We start from the raw sequence: 20,349 nt of genomic DNA, 5'->3' as shown, positions 1-20,349 counted from the left end.
ATTCTAGTAAAAACCTATGGGGACTTTGATGTGATCCTAACCATACTGCTTAGAGTATAACAAGGGCCTGGGTCCTCTGTGATCTATAGGGAGCTAACGATTTTCTTATTTCATAACACTTCATGCATCATGCAGGTCGGTTTTCACAAATAAGTAATTTGAGTTGAGGCAGTATGAAAATACACACAAAATATATATAACATAGTAACAAACAAACAAACAAACAAACACAATCATGTAAATAACCAATTAATGCCTAAATAGGCCCACTGTAACTGTTTCAGATATACATGAAAGGGCTTTGTGGTCCAGTGTATGTGTGTGGGGGGGTAGTACATCAAGTAGAATAGTAATACTTTTATAAATAAACATAAATTAGATACAGTACAGTGGTACCTCGGGTTACATACGCTTCGGGTTACATACGCTTCGGGTTACATACGCTTCAGGTTACATACGCTTCAGGTTACAGACTCCGCTAACTCAGAAATAGTACCTCGGGTTAAGAACTTTGCTTCAGGATGAGAACAGAAATCATGCTCTGGCGGCGCGGCAGCAGCAGGAGGCCCCATTCGCTAAAGTGGTGCTTCAGGTTAAGAACAGTTCCAGGTTAAGAACGGACCTCCGGAACGAATTAAGTACTTAATCTGAGATAGCAGTACTTTCAGAATGTAATTTTTTATTTTTTGTTATGTGCTATTTCTATTTTGTAAGGGATGTTTTGTGTTTAAATGCTGTGTAATATATACATATATATATCACTGCAGAAGGAGGTAGTTATCATTTCCCTGCAGGCTATTTTTGTGATCAGTGCCCCACCCCTATTGCTTTTCATGGGGTAAGGGAAACACACGAAGAAAAATGCTGGGGAGTTTTATAATTGATCTTCCAGGTTCTTAAGTTGTTTGAACCTCTGTGTAAAGCACCTTTATGTTAGATTTTCTCCCTTTGTGACATGAGAAGAGCCTGTCGCTATGGAGAAACTGATCTAATGAGCTTCAGGGGAGAAGAGGTGGCATAATAAACATACTCAGGGGGCTATTCATTTATTAAGTCATGTTTGCTCTAATTTGAAAACATCTGAGGCATGTGTCTGATCTGTCATATATATGTCTGAATGCACACCCACAGTGCAGCACCATGCGTATTGTTGTTGAAACGGGATGGGTGTGAGTGCATCAGAATCCCCTGCTATAAAATGGAGAGTTTTCTTCCATTGGCTTACCAGAGGATTCCATGGAAACAATGCCTGTGTTTTAGAAGGAAGTAGTCTCTATCCATTCAGTTCCTTGCATCTCCAGGTAAAAGGGTCAGGTAGCAGAAGCTATGAAAAACCTTTAACTGCCTGAGATCTTGGAGAGCCACTGCCAGTTTCCTATGCATTGGCAATCCATGTGGGGAAACGACCTTGGGGAAAGGATGGGAACAGTGTGCTTGCATGGGTATAACCTAATGTCATCCTTTGGGTGTGTCCTGAGCATTTGCTGGTCTTTGCCTGTTGTTTAAAAAGTCTTGCTGTTCCGGCCACTTTCTGTAATGACGTTTAGGTAGCTGATTGAAAACTCTGGCATAACTGGCTGCACTTCATTCTAGTTTAAGGTCACTGGAAACTTCCCAGTACATTTCCATTTGACGTCAAATGTCTTTGCCTGCAGCTTACTAGATTTGGCCCTTTCCCTCCAGATGAACAGCCCTTATTGCTAATGATAAATTGGAAAGGAAAGCTGGAGTGAACTTTCTGGGGTAAAAGATTACGGTAGTCCCGCTTCTTCGGCAACCGTCTCAAGGGCCTGTTTGTTGAGTTAGTAGGATCAAGTAGTAATACCACTCTTTCACTGGAGGTTTTTAAGTAGAGGTTGGATGGACACCTGTAACAGGTGGAGCGAGAACCAAAGAGAGGTAGAGCCGACAGATTCTGGTTTTGCCCTCATCCTCCACTGTGGCTGAGTTGTACAGTGGCAACACTGAGAGGAAGGAGGACAAAAAAGACCATCAATGGGCTTTATAAAGTATGAAGACAGGCAGGTGGGGGCTGGATAAAGGCAGACTGAGGTTAGTGGGGCAGTGCTCCACTTGCCCTGCTGGATGAGCCTCCCCTGTTTATTCTTCTATTTGCATATAAGAATGGGCACAGGCAAGGAAGTAGACAAGATGGCGGCAACAGCCACTGAGTCAACAATATGCGACAAAAGTGCTACTTGACTTCATCCCTTACTGTCCTTAAAGCTACTTGTCTTCTACCACTTTGAAAAAATGTCTAATAATTTTTTAATATAAACTGCTAATGTAGCATTTTAATCACCAGCGATACCTGTCCTTGGACATCCATTTTTTTAAAAATCTCCTGCAGGTTGTGGGGTGCATTTGCAGCTGTCATGTCATTTTAGTCATGTGTTTGTTCCCTTCATTTTTCAGAGTTGGAGCCAAGCATTCTGTCATCCTTTGTTAATCCTTTCGCTTTACTGATTTTTAAAAAATGATTTTATTCAGTTTATATTATTATTGGTTAGCTGTGCATGGTGCTGTATGTAGATTGGCAGGATATATTTTGAATTAATACATAAACATGTTGTTGCTTCTCCCCATTGTCAGATGATCGGCCGCCCGTGGCCCGTGCATGGATGGAGATGAAAGTGCAGCCTAACGAGCCGGTGACGCTGAGGGGTTCAGAAAGTTTTGATGACCATGGTATTGTGAATTATGAATGGACTCTTCTCTCTGGCGATGACTCTCTGGTGATGGAGGTAAGGAAGGCCAATTGTTTGGCTTAGGTTTGCTTCCACAATAGCTTGCCAGTCTACACTTATCAGCATTCAGATTATCATATCTCTGCTTAATAAGCTGAGACAGAATGAACTGCCTGCACATGAAACCCCTTCTCTCCTTCCTCTGTGTCAGCCATGATTAAACAAGGGAATCTCTTTGTAAACATTGTTTTTCATTTCATTCGAACCAAGAAACTATGGTTAGTAGTTTCAGAATCAAGGTATGATATTCAACCATAGGCCATAGTTTAAGATTGATTAAAAGCTTTAGAACAAGCCTGAATCTTAAACTATGGCCTATGGTTGAATATCATACCTTGATTCTGAAACTACTAACCATAGTTTCTTGGTACGGATGAAATGGGAAACTATGTTTGATTCAGGGATTCCCTGATTTAATTGTGGCTCCTATTAAGAGAGGAGCGAAGGGGCTGCATGCTGTGGCAAAAAGGTGGTTTATGTCTTGGCTTATTAAGTCAACATATCATCTGAATTGAGCCAGTGAATCATTTTGTCATGACGTCAGCAGTATGGTTCAATTAAGTTGTTACTCAGCATACGCCTCCTTTCTTTAAGCAAATTATTGGAGATGTTATGCAAAGAAACAAGCTCTGTGAGAATAGCCATCAGCTTTGCATCTGATATTCGTTTACTCCCTTCTCCCTCTAACACCTTTGCTTTCCTCTCCTACTAAATGACCTTTTTTATTTCGTTGAAATCCTTAATAGATGAGTTAATGCATTTTTTTTATATTTAATGATATGGCATTGTTGAACTTTGCACAAAGATAAAAGACAATGAGATTAGCATTCAGTACTATTAATCCCAGAATATCGTTTAAGGGCATATGGTTTTCTTACATTATACGTAAGATCAAAGCAGGTCTGAGCCTGGTCAGTGTCTGGATTAGGAGACTGCCTGAAAGCCAGATCTGTAAGCTGTACTTAGTGTAAGTTTGATTATGTAAGGCATGCCTCAGTTCAAAGCTTGAACCTGTCCTGGGTTCGCGTATTCTAGATGTGTGCTACATACAATCCCTTGCTTGCTACTGAGTAAGTAAATCCAGTTTAGGCAGATTCCAGCAATGACTGCAAGGGAGGCAGGGCTCCAGCAGTTTGACATTCTGCCTTTCAGCAATCTTTAATGAGTTCAAAAACAAGAGGCAGGTCCTTTGCCACTACGAGTGCTGGGTCAGATCATCTGCCTTTTCTGGCCCAAGGAGATGGGCAGCGAACGACCTTTTCCCAGGGCAAGGGAGAGTCTTGGGGATTGTGACTGGGTGAATATCCTCATGTTCCTCAGTCACAGAACGCAGTGGTGTTCAATCTGCCTTTCAGACATGGCAGGTGGTAGCATTTGAGGCGGGCTTCGATCTAAGAATTGCCGCTCTATCCTTCATTGGGGAAACGGGGGCCTGACAGCATCACTTGCTTGTAATGGGCACTGTAGGTACCTTCCACTGGTGGGGAGGTATACAATAGCCACATCAGACCTGGCAGCTGCCACCTGAGTTGCATGTGAGAGGGAGGACCAGTCACAGGGACAAATCACTACTGCTTTGAAGGAAAGGGAGGGGTCTGTGGCTGGAGGCTGGGTGTCCCAAGAGAAATGCCATTCAAAAAACAGGCTTCAAGTGAAACTAGGCCTTTATGTGGTACAAGCATATTCAGGGGCAGCCTTCATGAAAAATCAGTGAAGGACTATAACATGGTATAATTGCATAGAGCTGGCATGGCCAAACTTGGCCCTCCAGCTGTTTTGAGACTACGATTCCCATCATCCCTGACCACTGGTCCTCTTAGCTAGGGATGATGGGAGTTGTAGTCCCAAAACAGCTGGAGGGCCAAGTTTGGCCATGCCTGGCATAGAGCTTTCATACACTTCTGTATTACACACGTGGTTACTATTAACCAATCATATGACTGCAATAAATTTCCTATAACCCACTTTCATCACTCCAAACCAATTGGGAATCCTTTCGCTCCTTTGACTAGCCCTCCCAGCCTTCTCATTAAAATATGTAATTATGTATAGCTATTCTGCTCTGTCTTTCGTTGTTAACCTTTGACTAATTATTCTGTTCGTTAGCTATCCACCAGCATCCTCTTTTATTTATTTGTGATTAGTATTTTCATTCTTCTACTGACTTCAAGATTAAATTCAGTCACTTGTTCCACCTAGCCAATTTCCTTCAATCATTGCTTATGGTACTTGTCTTCAGAGATTAATGGTGCATTCTTTCAGTATACCAAGGTACAGGTATTTCACACTTCCAATCTAAAAATGGTGTTTGTGTGTGTGTGATTTTTTTAAACTAGGCAGGGATAGTGAGATTTCATGGTTTTGCTAGGCCACAAGCTACCAGGAAAATGGAGTCTTGGCTACAAAAATGGATTCAAACAAAACAAGAAGATGCAGATTTCAAACAGGACAAGGAAATTTGAGTTTTCTGCTTCAGGGGAGATGGTGGGAGATGGGAAAGGGAGAAACCTGATCCCAGGCTAGAGGTTGCTAGCTTCCCTTGTGGGTCACCTGAGGTCAAATGTAAATTCTAGCTTGTGGGACTAGTCTGGCAACCTTATTATGTCCAGTGCCTTTGCTTCCTGCTCTAAATTGTTGTATAATGTCATGCCATCTACATGCCCCATAAATTGTTACTGTCTACTTCATGACGCAAGAGTGAATATAAAGCACTCATTTTATGTTGGACAAATGTGAGGTGCCAGGTTACAGTGCCATCTTGGTATCTGAGTCTGTGTTCATATCTTGCAGTGTTTAAGGCTTGGTGCGTGTTTTTTCAAAACCAATGTATGGCTTCTAAACACAATTTTGAAAAGCTTTTCCAAGGTTGCCTTGAACTCTTCATTAGGTTACATTGGGTTTTTTTTAAAAGTTGAGGGATGGGGATGCAGGAGAGTTGGCTAATGTTCAAAGCCATCTGTGTCTACGTCTGGCAAGTGTGGCCTTTTCTTCCTAGGAGCGGAAAACACATAATAGCAGATGCCCCATCTCTGCAAGTACAAATAGCTTTTACAAAGTTCTGTCTCTTTCTCCTTAGGCCACTCACTGTATCACTGTGTGGCATTTTGGTTGGCGTAATAAAGGGATTGCCCTAATATGGCTTTCAGATTTATTCTTACAGCCAACATGACTTCCTTCTACTCTTTGTAGTAGAAAGGGTTAGTCTTTGGTCCTTCTAGTTGATGTAATCAGGAAGGGACAGCTTTGATTGGAGGTCCTGTGACTTTTTCAAATGCTTTATTACAACTTTCTCAGTTATCCTAATAATACTGTGTGTTCTGTAACATTTTGTTGTCTTTCTGCAAGACTGGTCTACTAAAACATTTCCAGTGCTGGGATCCATTGTTTGATTGTTTGAAATGTCCTGTGGGGCAGTCCCAATTGTCCTTGGCTCTCAGTGTATCAGTGTATGGACATTAATAATAATAATAATAATAATAATAATAATAATAATAATAATAATAATTTTATTTATACCCCACCCTCCCCAGCCAACGCCGGGCTCAGAGCGGCTTACAAGCAATAATAAAAACAAGATGAATGATTACAACTTAAAAATAAAAGTAAAATACAACATTAAAATAATGGAACATTAAAATATTAAAATGTAGCCTCATCGCAGGAGGAGAAGGAAAAGAAAAAAGAAAGAGAGGGAGGGAGGGAATCAAATTGGCTCCAAGCCAAAGGCCAGGCGGAACAACTCTGTCTTACAGGCCCTGCGGTCTCATGAGGTCTCATGAGGCAGAGCGTTCCACCAGGCCGGAGCCAGAGTTGAAAAGGCCCTGGCTCTGGTTGAAGCCAATCTAACTTCCTTAGGGCCTGGGACCACTAGGGTGTTGTTATTTATGGACCTTGAGACTCTCCGTGGGGCATACCGGGAGAGGCGGTCCCGTAGGTACGAGGGTCCTAGGCCGTGAAGGGCTTTAAAGGTCAAAAGCAGCACCTTAAATCTGACCCTGTACTCCACCGGGAGCCAGTGCAGCTTGAAAAGCACTGGGTGAATATGCTCCCATGGCAGAGACCCCGTGAGGAGCCTCGTTGAAAAACGTCCCTCACAATTCCTGCGGCAGTTTGCCAAAGTAGGGAACCTCCAAATTTGCCTTGATGCTTTAGGTCATGGCTGTGGAACCCATGGCATCTCGAGATGATGCTGGACTCCAGCTCCCATCATTTCCAGAACATGGCCATTGACCAGTGATGATGGGAGTTGTAGTCCAGCAGCACTGGTGTGGTGGTGGTGGACAAGTTCTCCATCCTGACTTTAGGTCAGGCATCCCCAAACTCGGCCCTCCAGCTGTTTTGGGACTACAGCTCCCATCATCCCTGACCACTGGTCCTGTTAGCTAGGGATGGTCGGAGTTGTAGTCCCAAAACAGCTGGAGGGCCAAGTTTGGGGATGCCTACTTTAGGTGAAGTTCTGTGGCAACCACCACGATTACATTTCTTGAACCAAGATGAGAGAATGCTGAAGCTCTTGCTAAAGCTTATGTTATAATGCCTTCTGAAAGGACCTCTCTTCTTTACATTTTCCATCTTCAGAAAGAGACAGATCATGTGGTGCTCACCAACCTGCAAGAAGGGACTTACATCTTCCAGCTGACTGTGACGGATACTTCTGGACAGAAGGGCTCTACCAACATCACCGTCACTGTGCTAAATGCTGAGCAGACTGTAGGTGGGTCATTGCTGGCTGTACCTTTCAAAGATAGAGTCTAGAACTGGAACCCTGGCTGATACTAGTCTTAGGGACGCACTGGGGAACAGAGTCACATGCTGGGAGCTTCCAACTAGTAATATTGTAAGATCAGGGGAATAAGCTAAACCTAAACCTAACCAGTGCTTTCTAACCAGTGTTTTCTCTGATACTTACTGTGTGTGTTTCTTCTAGAGCACTGCTTGGCTCCTTATAAGGTGGGACGTTGCCGGGCTAGCTTTCCTCGCTGGTACTACAATCCAGAAACGCAGCAGTGTCAGGAATTCACCTTTGGGGGTTGCAAACCCAACAAGAACAATTACATACGAGAAGAAGAATGTAAACTTGCCTGCAAGAATGTCCAAGGTTGGTCTCCTTTGAGAAAATCCCTCCTTTCTGGATTTCAGAGATTCAAGTGAGAAAACATTTGTCATTTGATAGATGCCACTGAGAATTAATTTTTGAAGGGGTGGAGGAAGAACCTGTCTACCAAGTCTCGATGTGATGTGCTCAGGCTTTTTGAGGGGAGATTAAAAATCTCCATAAATTTGGAAGCAATAATTAGCCTGGGACTTGTTCCAACATCTTGAATGCTGAACTGATCATAAATTGTGGCAGTTCCTGCAAAGCATTTATTTTAAAGATTGATGAGGACCGGCTATTCTAGCCAAGCAACATGGGATTTTCCCCATCTCTCTAGTCAGAGCTCATCATCGCATGCGAGAAATGCATTCAGTTAAAAATTGAACATTGCTGGCATCCGTCTGTCTTGAGAGACAATGGAAGAGTGTGCCATTGGGGGGGTAAAGTCAAGCTGCTGGAGAGTTACAGTGCCTGCTATGGCTGTAGAGGCCAATAACAGAGTGGGTCTGCCAACAGGCCTGGTACCTGAAGCCAGCTCTCTGTAAATCACTTCCTTGGGGAAATTCACCTTCAATTTTGTGGTCAAACTGCCTGCAATCCTTTCAGGACATAACCTCGGAATGCTGAGTTTTGCAACACACAAGTCATGTTCTTTCCCATACTTCTGCCCCCTGGCATTGGCTGAATCTTAATAGCTTTAAATGCAGTGAGTTCACTGAGTCTCTGTAACCTGTGACTTTTTGTACTTTGCTAAAAGCTAGCTAGGTTTTGGAATCGGGAATGACTGACAGCTGTTTCACTAATTCTAGAAGGGTGTTGTTGGGAAACCACATTAAAAAAACTCTTTTTCTCCTGTGGCCCCTCCAACACAGTAGTGTAGCTGGAAATGAATTGTGTGCATGACAGCATTTAAAAGGAGGGGAAATCTTTTAACAGATAAAGCAGTATTGTTTTGTCTGAATTTTTAGATGAGAACCAATGACTTGCATGTAAATTTCTGAAAAACAGCAATCTCTCCCCCTCCTAATCTCTCTAGGTGCTGTTGAAAAGCGAAATGAGCCTGGTAAGCATTTCAGTGGCCTGGTTTGTCCAGAACACTAAGCCAAGTCTGGGCTTAGGAGATGGCCCATATGTGCAGATTCCTAGAGTGGAACCTGCAGCCACTCTGCTCTTCCCTGGTGCTTTCTGTTGCCATGCTGTACTCAGCTGAGCCAAGGATTGGCTTAACATTCTGCCTGCAGGTGGGCTCGCAGTTAAGCAGAGGTGGATTTAGGGCAGCAGGACTGGTTCTGCCACACTGGGTGCTGGGGCTAGGGGGCGCCACAGAGCATCACAACTACGGTGTCATAAATTGAGCAGAACGGAAGGCGAGAGACAAGCTGGGGGTGCTGAAATTAGACCTTGCGCAGGACGTCGCTGAAATTTGAAAAGCCACAGTCTGTCCCTGAGTCAAGTTCTCTCCTCACTAACCATGAGCAGTAACACACCTTGGTTACAGTTCATGGTTAGCGAGGAGAGAACTTAACCCCGAGCCCAGATCTTGACAATACGTTAAGACAAACCGTGGCCCGGCACAGCACATTGCAACACTTTTGTGCTCTCTCCCTAAGCTAAGGTTTGGCTTTGCGGGTTCTGCCTGTATATCTGCATGACTCCACCCTTTCTCACTTTCTTGCTGACTTGAGCCTCAGTGGCAAATACTGGTGACTGGTCTCTGGCCTCTGTGCTTGCCGTGTTGCAAAGAGGTAGCTTTCTTGGCATGGTGAAGCTCTTGTCTTTACTGCTCTCACTGGCACAATCTTTAGTCCTGGTCTGCCCTAAGGATGATTGATCTGAAGCAAATGTCCCCGTCCGGAAGGGGGCACTGTCTTTGCTGAGAACCAAAAGGTCTGGTTTGTATTTCCCCTATAGTGTGCAATGAAAACTGCCTGCCCTACTCTTTCAAATGTGACGATGGCTGCTGTATTGACAGCTTCCTGGAATGTGATGAAACTGCAGATTGTTCAGATGGGTCAGACGAGAAGTTATGTGATTCGTGTAAGTAGGTGTTGCTGTGACGTCTTTGAAAATGGGCATAATCATACCACACATCCAGAAGAATGCAGGCCTTGGCATCTCCAGGGAAATTATATCTGGAGTCAAAAGGCCAGAAACACTCTAGCTGTTTTCCTGGCACTTCCTCCCTTAGAGAGATACCTGGGGGTGGACCATGGCAGGTGGAAGCAGCCACCCTCTGGTGGCAAACATGGTCCTTTTCTCTCCCCACCCCAGGAGAGGAAGTCATGTTCTGTTCTCATTTTTTGTGTTTGTACAATTTTGGGACAGACCACTGAAGCTGCTATCAGATCTACTATCTCTTCTGCTACAACCGTTTCCACAAGTTCACAGAACTGAAGCTGGAAAGGGCGGGATGGTAGTCTTCTCTTTCCCTCTCTTTCACCACCAAAGATGGATCATACCTTATTTCATTTTAATCAGTCCAATACAGAAATCACAGTCCCCTCTGAAATCTAAAAATGCGTAAGGACTGCTTCACTCGTGCAAATCAGGCATTTCTCTCCCCTCCACACACTGTTACATGAACCCTCCTCTTTCTCTCCAGGATCTTGTGTGGAGAAATGTAAGCAAACAGGGCTGAATAGAGGCACCATCAATATATTTCCACCTATTGCAATCGCCAGCATCATTGCCGACTACTGATTGTAGCAGTGTATTGCCTTGTTCGTGCTGATGTTGTACCGCAGGACTCTGTATTTGGATTGAGTGAGGAGAGATTTTATGATGAGCTAGTATGCATGTATGCTAGTATGCTAGAAGCAGCCAGCTGGCATGTGTGAACTAGCTTTTAATGGCAACGTCCTGCATTTCCCTTTGCGAATGTTCCCGTTGCTCTTGTTTGTATTTCTGGTCAAAGTGTCCGTTGCAATTTCACAGGACTGCAAAATGTGGCTTATTGAGAACATTGATTTTTTTATTTCTTGTTCATTAAATTGGGGGGGGGGGGGACTAAAGGAAAATGTTGCTGCGTAGAGTGCACTGTTTAGGATCCCAGCCATTCCATTTAGTTTCCCTGTGCTCCAGTTTTCTCTATTCTGCACATGTACACACCCCAACAATCAATCAGCAGTCTGTGGCCACGGAGAATACCCAGTCTTTATTGAATTGTTATTCTCTGTCATTCTCTCTCTCTCTCTCTCTCTCTCTCTCTCTCTCACACACACACACACACACACACACACAATCAAAGGTAAAAGGTACCCCTGCCCGTACGGGCCAGTCTTGACAGACTTTAGGGTTGTGCGCCCATCTCACTCAAGAGGCCGGGGGCCAGCGCTGTCCGGAGACACTTCCGGGTCACGTGGCCAGCGTGACATCGCTGCTCTGGCGAGCCAGAGCCGCACACAGAACGCCGTTTACCTTCCCGCTTGTAAGCGGTCCCTATTTATCTACTTGCCCCCGGGAGTGCTTTCGAACTGCTAGGTTGGCAGGCACTGGGACCGAACAACGGGAGCGCACCCCGCCACGGGGATTCGAACCGCTGACCTTTCGATCAGCAAGCCCTAGGTGCTGAGGCTTTTACCCACAGCGCCACCCACTTCCCACACACACACACACACACACACTTTTTGTGTAGTGTTCTGTTTTGTTTAACAAAATGTCTTGCAAACCTTGGGTTTTCCCCTAAGCCTGCTGATACCTCCCTCTTGTGGGTGGTACTGTTTGGGCTACAGAAGCAACAGCACTCACAGTTGCTGTTGAAAAGTATGTGGGCAACGTCTACTAAAATCTCAGAAACCAGAGAGGAAATCTTCCAGCCAACAGGTTTAATACTTTAAAAATTGCCAGATACATTTTGCAAAATGAGAACATACAAATCTGTTCCATTTCCCAGAATTAGTTTTATTTCAGCTTTTCTTGCTTTTCAGTTAAATAAATGCAAAAATGTTATTGTGGTGTTTTGGTTTTAAAGTAGGCCATACATACAGGTCTACTTATTACTATCTAGTACAGGGGTCAGCAGCCTTTTTCAGCTGTGGGCCGGTCCACCACCCCTCGGACCATGTGGTGGGCCTGACTATATTTTGAAAAATCGTAACAATAATGAACGAATTCCTATGCCCCACAAATAACCCAGAGATGCATGTTAAATAAAAGCACACATTCTACTAATGTAAAAACACGTGGGCCGGATTGAGAAGGCGATTGGGCCTCATCCGGCCCCTGGGCCTTAGGTTGCCTACCCCTGGTCTGGTATGTCTAAAATTGATAACAGAAACAAATAAGGAGGTGAATGGGGAAGATCAGAGAACTACTAACAAAACAACAGGGATAAACTATTTAAATAAGAGGTCAGGGAGTTTCTGACTTTCATGCTGATTATTTGCACTGTCATCACACCGAAAGAACCATTATGTGAACTATCCCTTCCCCTTTTGTGTTTCTTCCAGATGTGCAAGGGTTCAATCGATTACGTAATATCAATGTTACCAGCAGCCAAAGTAAGTATATCCTGAATGCCTGTGGAGTGGGGTCTACTTTGGATGAATGTGCTAATAACCAATTTGATTACTTACATTTGCATCTCTCCAAGTGTAATTGGGGTTGGAAAGGGTGGCTGTTCCAGAAGGACTGGAGATGGATTGCAGTTACCTTGCTCAAATTAAAAGAATAAACTGTACCAAAGGCTTTCCTGCAAAGGGACAGTAGCACTTCTCAGCTCCTTAGTATATGCATCATTTTGATGAACACTAAAGTTAGGCATTTTCAAGTAGTGTTCAAGTATTTTAAATGCATTAATTTTTATTCAAAGAACAAAAATATATCTTAATCTTCAACTGGTTTGAAAAACCAGCAAAAGTTGTATGGCACCTTAAAGAGTAACCAATTTCTTTTGGCATATAAAGTATGACCGCACCCATGTTTTGTCCAATGCTAGTTCTGCCCAGGGTAGACCCATTGAAATGAATGGGCATGACCAATTTAGGCTCATTAATTTCAATAGGTCTAACACTGAGCAGGACTTAGTTGACTACAACTCTTGGTTACTGTGAAACAATGAAACTTTTGCAAAAATGCAATTGAAACTTTTAACAATGTGAGGTAAGGATTCCATAAATGTGAATCATTCACTGAACGAGTTCATTTTGTTTTTTATCCTCAAATACCTGGGCCAGCCTTGCCCAAGCTAGTGCCCTTCAGATACAGCTACATTACTGCAACACACATTGGCCCCAGCTAGCGTGGCCAACTGTCAGCCATGATGAGGTGGAAGCTTAATATCTGGAGGGGGTCAGGCTAAGGAAAACTGGACTACAGTTGCCAAAAAAAGTTAGAACAGAAATAAAGTGAAGCAACAAGTGGTTATGGGGAAAGTCAGTTTTTGAAGGCAGTTGTGCTAAGAAAGCAGTAGGCCAATTTAAATAATTTTTATCAGATGATCAGGTATTAACGAATGTCCTGATACAAAACCATTTCAATAATATTTTTTTGGCAGGTCACTGTGTGGATATGCCAGATACTGGGAGATGTGACGATAGCATACCTCGCTGGTATTACAACCCGTTTGCTCAAAAATGCCGTCGCTTCACCTATGGAGGCTGTGAAGGCAACAAGAATAATTTTGAGGAGGAGGAAGTGTGTATGAAATCTTGCGAAGGTGTCACAAGTAAGTAGAAAAAGGACCTAAAGAGGTGGGCAAGGAGATGTGGGGCATCTTTTCCTTAGTAAATGTTTTTTGAGTAAATTCTTGGCACCATGCAGACCAGAGGTCAGCAGAATATGGAGTCACAGACCCTTCTCCTGTTGTGTCTGTTCTAGCATGAAAGGTTTTAACAGATTGGTGTTTAGCAGCCAGAGGTTGACATATTTATACCTCTCAGTACTAGATGGTGGGAACTAACAAATAATGGTGCTTATCATGACCTGCTTCTGAACTTCTCTGTGGCATCTATCTGGTTGTTATTAAAAGACAGAATGCTTAAATGCTCTTGATTTGACCCAACGTAGCATTTCTGTATTCTTGTGAGAAGCTGCCTGAGTCCAAACAAGGCCAGTGGTTCATCTAGCTCAGGCATAGGCGAACTCGGCCCTCCCGATGTTTTGGGACTACAACTCCCATCATCCCTGACCACTGGTCCTGTTAGCTAGGGATGATGGGAGTTGTAGTCCCAAAACATCTGGAGAGCTGAGTTCGCCTATGCCTGATCTAGCTCAGTAATAGACTGCTGGCTGACAGCAACTGCTGATTCTGGTCCCTGGAAGAACCTGGTTTGTGACTGGCCTCCCAATCGTGGCTTGGTAGGAAGCATTTAACCCCGATCCCTTCTTCAGGTGTAACAGAAAGCCAGCTTCCTAGTTTGTTTATTCCACTTGCACCAGGGGATAAGCAAAGCGGGAGCAATCAGCCACTTCTTCCTGTGATCTTTGGATAAAGGGCAGTATACAAATTTAATAAACAATAAAATAAATATACCACAATAAGCCATAAAGTCCGGCTTATTGCATGATCATCGCCTGTGAGTATCCTTGCATCCCCAAAAGAACTGTTGGCCTCATAAACCTTTTTCATTGTCACCATCTTCTTTTTCCTCCCACACTCCCTTCTTTTTCTTTCTGGTTTCTGGTTTCTTTTTTAATTGTTCATCCAGCTGTTGGAAAGCAGAGAAAGGCGGTATATAAATCTAAGAAGTAAAATAAAAATAATAAATGAACATATGATTGAACTGTTGGGGTGAAAATATGATATGACTTAAAGGGAAAGTTTTGGGAGAGTTTTAATATGAAAAGTGCACTGTATGAAACTGCCTCAAGGAAGGAGCATCTGCCATGATTCCAAGCATCATTATACAACCCTCTCTTTCTCTCCTCCACAGAGGAAGATCTGATTGGCCAGAGATGGAGCACCTATGAGGCCCGGCAGGCAGGTTTAAGTATGTAAACTGAACTCTACAATGCTCTAGTAGCACACTTATTTCTTTGCTCCTCAGTCTCTGCTGTCTGTCTCTTTTGCTTCGGCTGTAAGCTGCCATGTATTTTAGAAAATATGATAACTGGGAGGAGGCATGGGAAGAATCCTGATACTTCTGTACAAAGAAAGTGATGACGCGTAACTTGTTGCCTTTAGAAACATGCCATCATCACGTATGTGTGTTACATATTCATCCACTGCATTGTTTCTTAAAAGTAATTTATGTTTTTAGTTAGCAAAAAGTATATGCCACTTACTCAATAAAAGACCTAGGCGGCTGACAATTAGTCACACAGCTTATGACTACAAATCACAACAGTGAATTATTTTTTTTTAATGATATTTATTAAAAGTTTTATAATTACAGGAAAAAAAGAAAAAACACAGTATATATATAAAAAAGAGGGGAAAAATAAAAAAATTAAGAAATACATCAAAAAAGCAAAAAAGAAGACAATACCTCCACCCAACCAGAGAAAAAACAAAAACATTTAAAAACACATCCATTTTTCACATCTCTATCCTTCAATAACTTATTTCCTCGACCTCCTCCCACCTCCCTTTTTTGTATTCCAGTTAATAATTAAGTCAGCAAATCCTTTCCATCTTTCACTGCTTACTATCGTTTAATTATCTTAATCTATTTTAACCTTATCTTCCCATCAAAATCTTAAAATTTATCTATACTTCAATCTAAAAAAATCTTAAATCCTTAAATCCTAAAATCTTAAATCCTTATCATATTTCTACTAAAGTCATATAAGTTCATTCCACCATCTCCCAACATTCCTCACAACAGTGAAATTTAAAACCAAAGGTTTTTCAAGCGAGTGCTCTAGAAATAACATGCATTTGACATGCTATCATAGGCACATCTATTCAGAATTGAGTCCTGTTGAGTTCAATGGGATTGATCTGTTGTAAGTATGTATAGGATTGTAGCCTTAGGCTGCAAGTCTGCACACACTTACCATATTTTTCCATGTATGAGACAACATTTTTTCCTTAGAAGTAATAGGCAAAAATTGTGTGTCGTCTTATACACGGATAGCAGAGGTGGGACCGGGCAATTGGTGGCAGCAGCCAGCAGGAGATTGGCAGCGGTGATTGGGTGTGTGATTGGTTGCTGTGGCAGTTGGGCGGGTTATTTACAATAGTGGTGAGGCGTGGCTGCTCCCCCCCCCCCCAAATAGCTTAACAACTCTGGGCAATCTCCCCCCAATTTTTTTTGTTGCGGTCCAGAAAAATAGGGGTCGTCTTATACATGGGGGCATGCTATACACGGAAAAAGATGGTATCTTGGGATTCTGCACCTCCGGGTATCTGCATGTTACATACCTTGATGAGGGAATCGCACCATGGAGTACAGTGGTACCTCGAGTTAAGTACGTAATTCGTTCCGGAAGTCCGTTCTTAACCTGAAACTGTTCTTAACCTGAGGTACCACTTTAGCTAATGGGGCCTTCTGCTGCTGCCATGCCGCCAGAGCACGATTTCTGTTCTCATCCTGAGGCAAAGTTCTTAACCCGAGGTAATATTTCTGGGTTCTCGGAGTCTGTAACCTGAAGCGTATGTAACCTGAAGCATATGTAACCTGAGGTACCACTGTACTTCTGTCAGGAAGTCCTTGTTGCAGAGGGCTCTGGGAAGAGACCCATAATCACCTTTTGCTTATTGTTTGTGAAATGGCTAGGCACCCCACGTTAAAAGTGCATCTTGCATCTCAAGATCAGTGCCTTCAGCCTAGGACACCTACCCAAGTCAGAAGCGGTTCACTGGATGAACCCCGCAAAAAGAGGACAGGTGCCATTTTGAGTGTGGAAAGGCAAGCAGCAAAATCACCAGGGGTGCCTCAGATCCTGGGCTGCTCCAGCCTTTACTGTAAATACGTTAACAGCACCTCCTTCTTAACGCTTGTTAAGGCCCAAATAGCAGCTTTGGTTAACCCTGATTCTCCCCCCCCCCTCAAATCTCTCACAGGTTCTTTCGAAACGGCCATTGCAGTCCTCCTGGCTGTATGCATAATGATAGTGTTGGCAATCCTTGGCTACTTTTTCCTGAAGAACAGAAAGACGTACCGGCGACGGCGCCAGCCAGCCACTGCCGCCAACTCCACTCTCTCCTCTGTGCTCTCCACCACCGAGGACACGGAGCACCTTGTCTACAACAGTACTACGAAGCCTATTTGATCCGGAAGAGCTTCCCTCCACTTCTGGGAGTGGGACAGTTGCCTTGACTGATGATACTTCTGAAACAAAAGCCTGTGGCTGAAGGATGTCCCTCTTCCTCCATGCTTCCTTCCTTAGACTGTCCAATTCCAGCCATCTTACTGCCCCTAGCGATTGTTCTGACTATGTGACAGCTTCTGAGGAAGAGGAAGGACAGTACCCCCCCCCCACTTTTGTAATGACAACAGTGGCTCACTATGCTGTCAGAGGAAGCTGTCACGGAGGGCTTACTGTACCTATTGAAGGAGTCGTGGTTTGATTTTTTTGGTATGGATTTCATCCCTTCGCAAACCTGCTCAAATCTACATTTCGTGTGTGTGTGTGTGTGTGTGTGTGTGTGAACTTCTGCCTAGTTCCTTTTTGTTTCTCTTGAAAGTCCTGCCATCTTAGAGCCACCCTCTCTGTGCTAAGGGTCTAAGTAGTTCAAACCTCATGATACTTCTGAGAGTCCTGAGCAGGTTCTCATACTTGACCATTGTGAACTCAGGGTTGCACATGGCAGTCTTTCTAGCAAGACGATATCAAAAAGAAGCTTGATACACCACCGGAGTGAATCTGGCCTCTTCCCAAATATATTGCAGCCCTTGTTGCATGTTAATCGCTAGGCATGATGCAGTGCACGGAACATAAAATATATAGTATGACCATAAACGTAATTTGAACATATTAAGAAGTGCGGCTGAATTGTTCCTAAATGACTGAAAATCAGGGTCTGCATTCATTCCCCTTGACATTTTCCTTCCTGTTCCTACCTCCCAAGGTTGCCATTTCTGCTTTTAATGTTAAACGACTAGTTCTTGAGTTTGAATATTGCACCTGTATGTATTTATTTTTATAGAATCAAAATGTGACTAGAAAGATGTTAACTAGCTGGTCTCCCAAGTACATAGTGAATCTTGTGGAGCAGTAACTATTCCCCCGCCCTCATGGCCCCAGTTATAGGGAATTCCAATTGTTTATTTGCAAGCCAGTACCACTTACTGATTTCCCATTACATGCTTTCACGAGAGCTTCAGAAGGAGCACTGTGGAAGCTGGAAGACACTGGTTTTTGGTGGACTACAGTAATATATATAGAGGGGGAGAGAGGGAGAGAGAGAAGCAGCTTCTGCTCCAAAGTGAACAGAAATGAACTGGGTGAATGAAGGACATGTATGTTCCGGTTCCTCATTTATCACCTGTCTTAGCTGTCAAAGCATATAATTTATAAATCCAATTGCAATTTACTGTTTTGAAGTTGCTGATGACAAGGCAAGCTATTGTCCTTTTGCTGCTGTTCATTATTGTTCAGTATAACAGATATATTTTTTACACCCCCCCACCCCCCGCTCCATTCTGATGTAGGAGTTGGGATTCCAGCAACATTCAGAGGGCACCATGTTGGCTACCCCTCATTAGTCCTGAGTATTGAATTGATTGTGGTTGTCGAAGCTTGAACAAGATCCATCCTCCATGGGTTTCCCTACATTTTTGCAATGCCCTCCTCAGTATCATGAACCATGGTGTTGTTCTCCCTACCCTCCATATAACAGCTGCTTGTGCGTAGGCATGCCATGTGAATGGGACCTCTGTGGGGGCCACGCTATTCCCCCATGCATACATTCCTCTAGGTATGGAGGATGCTTGTGAAAAGGATTCATGTGATAGGGGTAAGCTGTATGGTGAGCCTAGAGCAGCTATCATTGAGAGTTTCCATGTGACTCCCAGACACTTTCAGGCACAGATACCCTCACAAATGTTTGGGTTAAGTAGATGGGCCCATTCTAGCTAATCAGCCAACTCCCATTTTCACCCTACTAAGAATCCAACAAAACGTTGCTTTAAGAACCAGGACAAAATACCCTCTCTGTGTGGTGGGTAGGTGGGCTGCTGTCTGAGATGAATTTGGTACAGTTCTGTACTGGGAATGCAAATGTATATAGCTCTGTCTGCTGCTTTGGAAATGCCCTCTGCTGTGAAGTTGAGAGAGCGAGCAGAGAATATTTGTGTCTTCTTTTTGTGGTGTTAATGAGGGGTGTGTGTGTGTGTGTGTGTGTGTGTGTGTGTGTGTGTAGAAGGACTTTTTGCACCAGCAAAAATAATTCACTGAGAGAAGGGAACAGCTCTTTCCAAGAGCCAGATTTTGTTAATGCTCAGTGAAGTGGCAGAATGAGAAGATGATGGTGAGGGTCACCAATGTGCCGTGAAGGAATGGGACAGGAGATAATTCATTATTTTCTGTGGTTGGCAGGTTACTCCACCTTTTTAAAATATATTTTATATCTGCTAGTTCTGCCCTCCTTCCATCTGCTCCCTCCCCCCTTGCTCCCTTTCTGCAAACCTCTGCTTCCTGAGCCCTTAAGTTCTGGATTTCTCTCCCTCAGTAGATGTAAATTTTAATAAAATATTTTGTTTGTAGCAACTTCCTTGCTTGGAAAGTTATTTTGTTGTGGTTGACTTGAGAAGGACTCAGGAGTCGCTGTTGTCAAAATGCTTCAGGGAAAGGAAGAGGCAGTCAGACATTTCATAAGACAGCAGCAACTTTGTTAGTCACTATAATGGTAGATCCAGCCCAGCTCTTCAGCCAGGTAGCAAGTAGGTCAGAGGGTTGCTGCTGTGAGGTCACTTCCTGCATGTTAGGACCCAAAACTGACTGAGGAAAAAGGTGTCACCTCAAACTGGGCCTTCAACCAGTCAGACTAGTTTGGAATAAGGAGAAAATGCAACCGGGCATGATCCTGCTTGCTCAAATAAGTCTCCTTGTAACCTATAGCTATGGGGTGGTTTATGAGTGACTGGCCTTTGTTAAAGCCCGAGGCAGCAGACAGTATATAAAACATAATTTTTAAACAATTGGCAGTCACAGCACTCGGCCTAGTAAAATAATAAAATCACAAAAATAAAGGTAAAACGACACCAAAGCTGCGACACCCTGATTATCATGAGAACATAGCAGATACACATTAAAAGTGCATCGACAGAAGTCTAGTGTCCTGATCAAGGGGTGAGCTTAACCGCTTGACTCAGTTTCTGCAGCCCTTTTATACACAAGTTACTTGCCAAATCTGCCCAGTAACAGATAGGAGAGAGACAAAATACCTTCATTGTGGGGAATGAGTCACTTCTGCTGACTGATGGAGAATTAACCCATTAACTACATTCCTTAACTTAGTTGGCTGACTGTTTTGAAGCCTGACTGATCCTGTGGAGCTATCTCTGCAGTTGATCATGGTTTCTTGATTCCAAGGGATTAACATGACTAAGATTGTCAGATTATATTGCCAACACAAGTACATAAGGGCCCTGCTACATAAGTTCAAATGCGTTTCCGAGC

General features: G+C 43.4%; 1 protein-coding gene across 2 annotated transcripts in view; it reads left to right on the top strand.

Moving 5' to 3' along the window:
- The window catches only part of SPINT1 (serine peptidase inhibitor, Kunitz type 1), a 34,623-nt gene extending 15,186 nt beyond the window's left edge, over positions 1–19,437 (top strand). The window contains exons 2-10 of one of the 2 annotated variants that reach the window (XM_083450593.1): positions 2,593–2,744; positions 7,326–7,461; positions 7,675–7,845; positions 8,879–8,905; positions 9,754–9,879; positions 12,291–12,341; positions 13,337–13,507; positions 14,715–14,771; positions 16,790–19,437. In XM_083450593.1, coding sequence (XP_083306719.1) covers positions 2,593–2,744; positions 7,326–7,461; positions 7,675–7,845; positions 8,879–8,905; positions 9,754–9,879; positions 12,291–12,341; positions 13,337–13,507; positions 14,715–14,771; positions 16,790–16,998 — 1,100 coding nt within the window. In that variant the 3' untranslated portion in view covers positions 16,999–19,437. The remainder of the gene's footprint in view (positions 1–2,592; positions 2,745–7,325; positions 7,462–7,674; positions 7,846–8,878; positions 8,906–9,753; positions 9,880–12,290; positions 12,342–13,336; positions 13,508–14,714; positions 14,772–16,789) is intronic. The other variant, XM_083450594.1, reaches the window with a different exon arrangement.
- The last annotated feature ends 912 nt before the right edge of the window (positions 19,438–20,349 follow it).

This window comes from Podarcis tiliguerta, assembly GCF_965153285.1.
Source record: "Podarcis tiliguerta genome assembly, chromosome: 1".
NCBI classification, from domain to species: Eukaryota; Metazoa; Chordata; class Lepidosauria; order Squamata; family Lacertidae; genus Podarcis; species Podarcis tiliguerta.
Note: the sequence above shows the minus strand (reverse complement) of the source record. Positions and strands in the feature narration are given on the sequence as shown.